A 6925-nucleotide genomic window follows, 5' to 3' on the forward strand; every position below is an offset into this window, starting at 1 on the left:
CTCCTGCAACAGGAGAGCTCAACAGCATTCCTGAGAACAGACACAGAAAGGAGGTGCTCTCAGGGGGCCTAGATGTGCCCTTAGGGTGCATGATCATCTGAAAAACAAACGGGATGAAGCTACCAGCTGACACCAACACACCTGGTCCAGGGGCACACAGTGCCAAAGAACGTATCTCAGCAGCACCTGCTGCCCCACACGCTGGATCAGGGGTACAGGGCCTACCCATGGGCCAAACTTTTCATTAGGAAACTTTAAAAATCTGGACTCCTTACATCTTTCTCTTCTCCACATTAACATTATTCCACCTCAGAGGGGATTTTGTTTTTTGTTTTTTTTTAATTTCCCTGCTTTCAAAAGATGCCGCAATTCCCAAATCTCTCTTTGGGTTTTGCTAAGAGCCCTCTAGAGGAGGGGCTGCCAACATACCTCGTAGGGGAAATTCAAGGCCTCTTCATCCACTCTGTCTCTCTGAACGATTGCTTTAGCCGTGAACCCGCCTGCTCCTTCTTCATCTAGCTCCAAATTGTCAGTAAAATCTTCTAACTCATCGAGCACTGCATACTCCACTCTCTTTTCCTGATCCAGCTCATTCTCCTCATCCTTCTTATCAGCACTCTCACCCCCTATGCCTACCCCGTCACCAATACTCCCGCCAAAGGGACAAGCATGCACGTCCCCACTGACAGGGCTAAGGAGCAGACCGCACTCCGCCCGCACGTCGCGCTCTGCTCCTGTGTACAGCACCTTCCTGTCCTTACTCCTGCAGCTCTCGGTAAAGCTCACGCTAATCTTTACATCCTTAAGCAACTTAAGGTCAGGGGAGAACTTCCGGACCGCAGGTGCGTGCCGGGCGGTGCGTGGGCTGTGGCCACTACAGTTCGGGTCTATGAGGAGGCGGCCCTTAGAGAAGGATCCTTTGGAGAGAAGAGAAGCTCCGTAGAAGTTGAAGGGGTCCTCAGCAGGGAGTTCGGACTGTCCATCACCACCAGAGCCAACGTCCATTACCTCTGCACCACTGGACGTTTGCAGGGGAGGTGGTGGAGACTGCTCACGGGGCAGCGCTTGGAAGGGGCGAGCTCGGCTCTCCATCACCGCTTCTCCTGCGGGCCCACACGGGAGCGGAGAGGGGCTCTCATCTGTCTCCATATTAAAAGCGCTTAAGACTAGTTTACAAGACCAGAGTTTTACAAGCCCTCACATAAATCTACACAGCTAACATGCACAAGTCCGCTGAGACCCGGGCGCGTCCTGCCGCGCTGTGCGCTGGCGGCTTAGTCAAGCTGGCCACATTGCTCTTTTCATTAATGTAGACAGCTTTTAGAACCACTGCCTCAATTATTGGAAATCACAATGCACTCAGCTTAAGTGACTGGCGACTAAGCGAGTCTGTCTTCATGCCGGAGTGGCACCTTTCTTCTTCCACCTGCAAAGAAATTTAAAAATATTGTCACAAAATGACAGAAACCTTCCACTTCCCTGGTACCAAGTTAAAAGCCAAACACTATTAACAGCATAGTAAAGGGCTTCAAAATAATATTCCCTAAGAGGACCTTTTAGGCATCAAAACAAACTAACCTTACTTTTTTTCTTCAGAACCTGAATTATAACTTAAGTCCAAAGTTAAATATTTTGTTAACTGCCCACTTTAATTCCTACTTCAGAAACACAAAAACTATATAATCATAAGGGTCAAAAAATATTTTAAAAATTTACACTAAACTCCACCACAGCATTCTTCTAACTCAGATAAGCAAGCATGCGGTGGGAGGCACCCTTTCTGGAACACACAGAAGGCGCGTGGCCTCCCTCAGGCCACCAGAGCACAGCAATCCACTCACCTGCAAGGGCTGGGTCAGTCAGAGGGCGAGCGCGAGACCCTCAGCTCAACTCTGCGGCACTAGGGGCCTCAGAGGCATGGCCAGGCACTCTGCTACCCAAGGACCCCAGGGCTCTCCTGGGCCCACAGGGTAGCACGTGGACGGGGACAGTGATGCAGCGTGCTGAGGTCACCAGAGGTGGCAGCATAGTTCTGTTCCCGATGGAGGAGAGGGGTGGGTGGCTGTGGGGAAGGGACCTGCCAGGATTTGGGGTGGGGAGCCACAAGAGACAGCTGGAGCCGAGGCACAGAGAGGCCTGGGTGCCATCTGCAGCCCGTTCCGCCCTGGGGACAATAAGGAGCCACTGAAGGTGAAGCGACTCTCATGCCACAAGTAGGTTCCTACTTGAGAGGGGAGACCCACAGCTGTGCCAGGCAGAAGCAACTGCATCCGAGGCACGGAGACAGTCCTCCAGGCCAGAGGACAAAGGTGTGAAAGAGGCCCTGGCAATGGGCCAAGAACAGTGTCACAGAACTAACCGCACTTGTTGACCCAATGGAGGTGGACAGCAGAGAAAAGAGGGAAATAAAGACAAGGAAGGACACCCAAATTCCAGCATGCAGGCAGGAGCCTGGCAAGGAGAACAGAGGGGACCTCCAGGCAGGCTCTGAAGGTGCCGAGGCCACAACTCTGGAGCCATGACTGGCCCAGATACGGAAGGCCAGGACGCACTGAGGAGGTAGTCGCCAAACCCACAGGAGGAAGGCCACCCAGAGATGAGGGTTAAGGATGCAATTCTAGGAAGCCTTACTACAGAGAAAGCATGAAGAAAGGGACAACATGAAGCAGGGAAGATGGGTCTGAGGGGGCAGCCAGAAAACCCTGCATCAGAGCAGGAGGAGCACATGCAGACATACGCACATGCACACTCCCACAACGTGCACAGGAACACGCATGCATGCACATGCGTGCACACCAGTAAAGATGCACACATGCAAACTGCACTGCGTGACCTAACATCCTCCCAAGATTCCCGGAAAGAACAGGAGATGCAGACACCACACATTTAACAAGGGATGGGGCATGGTGGCTGTACTTTGAAGGAGACACAACATGAAAACCAGAGACTAGTTTAGGTTTAATCAATACATTTAACAACTATCCACTGGCCATCTACTCCAAGGAACGCACTATATGGACAAGAGACAAGGTCACAGGGCCTGGACACACTGGCAGGGCAATGACCACTGCACTGTCACCCCATTTCCTGGATTCTAAGATGTCCTAACATTTCTGAATCCAATGGGAATTTCACACCGTATGTCCCCAAAGATGTGTCTATCAAAGGTGCTGAGGATCCAGGAAACACAGCACAGAGCTAACAACTGACTATAAAGTGCCGAAGACGCTCAAGAGGCTGTGGGCAGCAAGCAGGCAGGCATGAGGAACACTAAGTGGGGTGAGGTCAGTCTCCTGGCAACCAAGAAAGACCATTTCAGAGAACAGACCGAGGGGTCAATGCGCCCAGTGCCACAGATTATAAGGAAGACCAGGGCCAGACACCTCAGAACCTGGCAGTCCCACAGAGACCCTGGTGAGTCAATCCATGATTCTGGGACACAAAAAGCTACGTAAAGAAGCCACAAGGAGCAGGGGATTAGAGACCAACAGTGGGACGGAATGGGGAAGCCTGCTACCACAGAAGGCGAAGAAGCAGCCAGAGTAGACCTTCCAAGCAAAGGTGCTAATGGCGCCAAGCAGCGGCACTGAAGAAATGCACAGCAGGGAAGCCTGGTGCCATACAAGTGAGTGAGCTCCTTGGGAAAGCAGGAAACCTGCCCAGCCCCAGAGCTCAGTGGTGGGCAGTCCTGGGCAAATTCCTTCCTCCCCTCTATAAGCTTTCTCCATTCATCGCACACACGCACCATCCTAGATGCTACAGACACAAGGTGGACAAAACCCTGCCCTACAGAGCTCACATTTTAGTGGGGGAGATGGACCGCTAACAACTAAGAAAAGCATGTACCCTGTCACATGCCAAGAAGTATTCAAGCAAAAACAAAACAAGGAAAGCGCCTGAAGAAGGGGAGGCAGTTTTAGGGAGGGGGATCCAAGAAGGCCTCATGGCCTGCATCCACGTGAAGGCAGAGGAGTGAGCCAGATGGGTTACAGGGCTGGGAGGAGGGGATGTTCCAGGTGACACTGAGAGGAAAAGCAGAGGGCTGGGGTCAGGAATGTGGTGTGGCCAGCTGGGGCAGTGTGCTGAGGGGACGTGACAGTGGGCCAGGTCCATGAGGGCAGATGGATCAGAGCTGGTCCTCCGAGGCTGCTGCCAGGACTTTGGCTCTTAGTGAGAGAGAAAAGGGCCACCGGATAGGAAGGCCCACACAGTGGCATCAGCTGATTCCAGGATAGCAGTGGCAACCAAACCTCAGCCAGACCCTGTTCTAAGCACTTTAAGCATTTTAGCTCACCCAGTTCTCACATAGCATTACGGAAGAAAGGTTCATCCACATGCTCAAGGTCACACAGCTAGGAAGTGATGGAGCTGCTTCACAAGCAGGCAAGCTGGCTTACATCTACACCACCTCTGTTTTATACCATCTTATGGTTTAAAAGAACCACTCTGGGCCAGGCGCGGTGGTGCACGCCTGTAATCCCAGCACTTTGGGAGGCTGAGGCAGGCGGATCACAAGCTCAGGAGATCGAGACCACCCTGGCTAACACGTTGAAACCCCGTCTCTACTAAAAATACAAAAAATTAGCGGAGCGTGATGGCGGGCGCCTATAGTCCCAGCTACTCGGGAGGCTGAGGCAGGAGAATGGCTTGAACCCAGGACACGGAGCTTAGAGTGAGCAGAGATCGTACCACTGCACTCCAGCCTGGGCAACAAAGCGAGACCTCGTCTCGAAAAAAAAAAAAGAATCACTCTGTGACCAGGCACAGTGGCTCACGCCTGTAATCCCAGCGCTTTGGGAGGCTGAGGCAGGCAGATCATTTGAGGTCAGAAGTTCGAGACAGCCTGGCCAACATAGTGCAACCCCGTCTCTACTAAAAATACAAAAATCAGCTGGGCGTGGTGGTGGTGGCGGACGCCTGCAGTCCTAGCTACTTGGAAGGCTGAGGCAGAAGAATCGCTTGAACCCGGGAGGCAGAAGTTGCAGTGAGCTGAGATCACTGCATTCCAGTCTGGGCAACAGAGTGAGATTCTGTCTCAAAAAAAAAAAAAAAAAAAAAAAAAAAAAAAAAAAAAAAAAAAAAAAAAAAAAACAAAGAAAGAAAGAAGAATCACCGTTTCCAGAAAAACTATAGTTGGTGGATGGGGAGTGAGGACCAAAGGTGACAGTAAAGAGAATTAGAGGCTCACCAGGTAGGCTGGGCCAGGATGTTAACTTGGAGGTGGTGAGAAATGGTCTGTGCTTAGAAATAGAAGGTGAGCTGACAGGGCCTCCTTAGGACTGCATGAAAGTGTAAGAAAGAGAGGAATCAAAGGGACTTTAGACAGGCCAAGGAATGTTTTGGGATGGGTGAAGATTTGAGTTTGGTTTGGATATGGCTACTTGGCGCCAAAGTAACACACGGAGATATGGAAGAGGTGGCCAGAAACACCAGGCTGGAGCTCAGAAGAGAGGCCAGGGCTGGAGCTGTGAAGATGTCAAGGAAAGCTGGCATTAAAGCCAGGAGGCTGGATGACATCACAAAGGAGAGGGCTACAACAAGAGAGTCTAAGACTGGGCAAGCCAGCCAGAAGCACATTTCCTACCTCAAGGTCACCGTGAGACTACAAAAACAACCCCTGGGAAGTGCTCCACACAGCGCCTGGCCGCAAAGGGCTCAAAGGGGAGCTCTCCACCGCCGGTAGGCCTCCCCACTGCCCCAGCTGACCAAACACCGCATGCAAACCCTGCCCTGCCAACAGGACTATCGGACAGGAACGGGCTCACGGCAAACTCTCCTGGACCCTTGGCACAGGGAGAAAACCCATACACTTGGACAGCACCCTTCCTCCTAGCCCACTTGCTGTGTTGGCTAACAGAGGCACTGGCTGTGATGGGCCAGCACCAGTGCCAGCGCCACGGAGGCTGCCTTTTGGTCAAGTCTCTCCCGCTGCAGCCTCCCGCCCAACCCAGCGGCAGTATGACCTCATCCGTTCCTTTTGTCATCCTCCAACAGGCCTCATATCCCTCACTTAGAGGCAACACTGGGTACCCCGGGCTGGCCATTCACTCCCTTTTGTGAGTGAAGGCCTGCAGCAGGGTTTGGGCCACTCCCACAGCTGGGAGTCTAGTCTGACCAGAAAACAGTGGATCCTCGCCTGGTGGTTGGCCTCGAACAGTCGACAGCCATAGACAGAACTGCCGTGCAGGAACAAGGTACATGCAAGCATGCAAAAAGGCAAATCAGACTCCTGCCACGAGAAACCCAAGTCCATCGGTTGACACCAGACAGGCATCACTGTCAACAGGTTGCCACTTTCCATTTATTTCCGCCATGCTCATTGTTACAATAAAACCGTATCCCAATTATCTACGTGACACTCAACCCGTGAACATTCTGTGGACAAAAAGACTTAGGCGACTTCTTGGATTTCCCAAACTGTGTTAAAGCCGGCAGGGTCCCAGGTGAGCACTGGCCCTGTCGACACCTTTCCCGCCTGAAGGCGATGCTAGGCTTCGGGCCCGCAGGGAGAGGAGCCTCTTTACCCGGTCGGACAGCGACGAGGGTCGGCAACGCCTCGGCCCGGGGCCCGGCCCCCAGTCCCGGAGGGGTCCCCACCCCGCGCTCTCCACCGCCCGCGGCCACGTTGCCTCACAAAGGCCGGGCTCCGCGCCCCCGCCCCGCCCGCGGCCTCGGTCCCGGAGGGAGGCGGGAGGGAAGGGCGCGCCCTCGCGCAGGCCGCAGCGCCCGCCCGCCCGCCAGCGGGGCGCCCCTTGCGCCCCGCACCTACCTGAGGCGCCCGCGGGCTGCCCGAGCCGCCCGCAGCCAGACCACAGCCGGGAGGGCCTCACCGACCGACCGCCGCAGCCATCTGGAAAGCCTGTCCAGGCTCTCCGGTCGCCGGGACCCGCCTGCCGCGCCGGGCGAGCGGAGGGCGGGCCTTCGT

At 53.9% G+C, this 6925-nt stretch overlaps 1 protein-coding gene across 2 annotated transcripts in view; it reads right to left on the reverse strand.

Moving 5' to 3' along the window:
• Nucleotides 1-6925, reverse strand: part of DGCR8 (DGCR8 microprocessor complex subunit) — a 31951-nt gene extending 25026 nt beyond the window's left edge. Inside the window, exons 1-2 of one of the 2 annotated variants that reach the window (XM_055253602.2) lie at nucleotides 6770-6925; nucleotides 430-1426 (exon numbers count right to left, since the gene is read on the reverse strand). In XM_055253602.2, coding sequence (XP_055109577.1) covers nucleotides 430-1149 — 720 coding nt within the window. In that variant the 5' untranslated portion in view covers nucleotides 1150-1426; nucleotides 6770-6925. The remainder of the gene's footprint in view (nucleotides 1-429; nucleotides 1427-6769) is intronic. The other variant, XM_055253605.2, reaches the window with a different exon arrangement.

The sequence above is a fragment of the Symphalangus syndactylus genome, chromosome 18, assembly GCF_028878055.3.
Source record: "Symphalangus syndactylus isolate Jambi chromosome 18, NHGRI_mSymSyn1-v2.1_pri, whole genome shotgun sequence".
Classification (NCBI taxonomy): Eukaryota; Metazoa; Chordata; class Mammalia; order Primates; family Hylobatidae; genus Symphalangus; species Symphalangus syndactylus.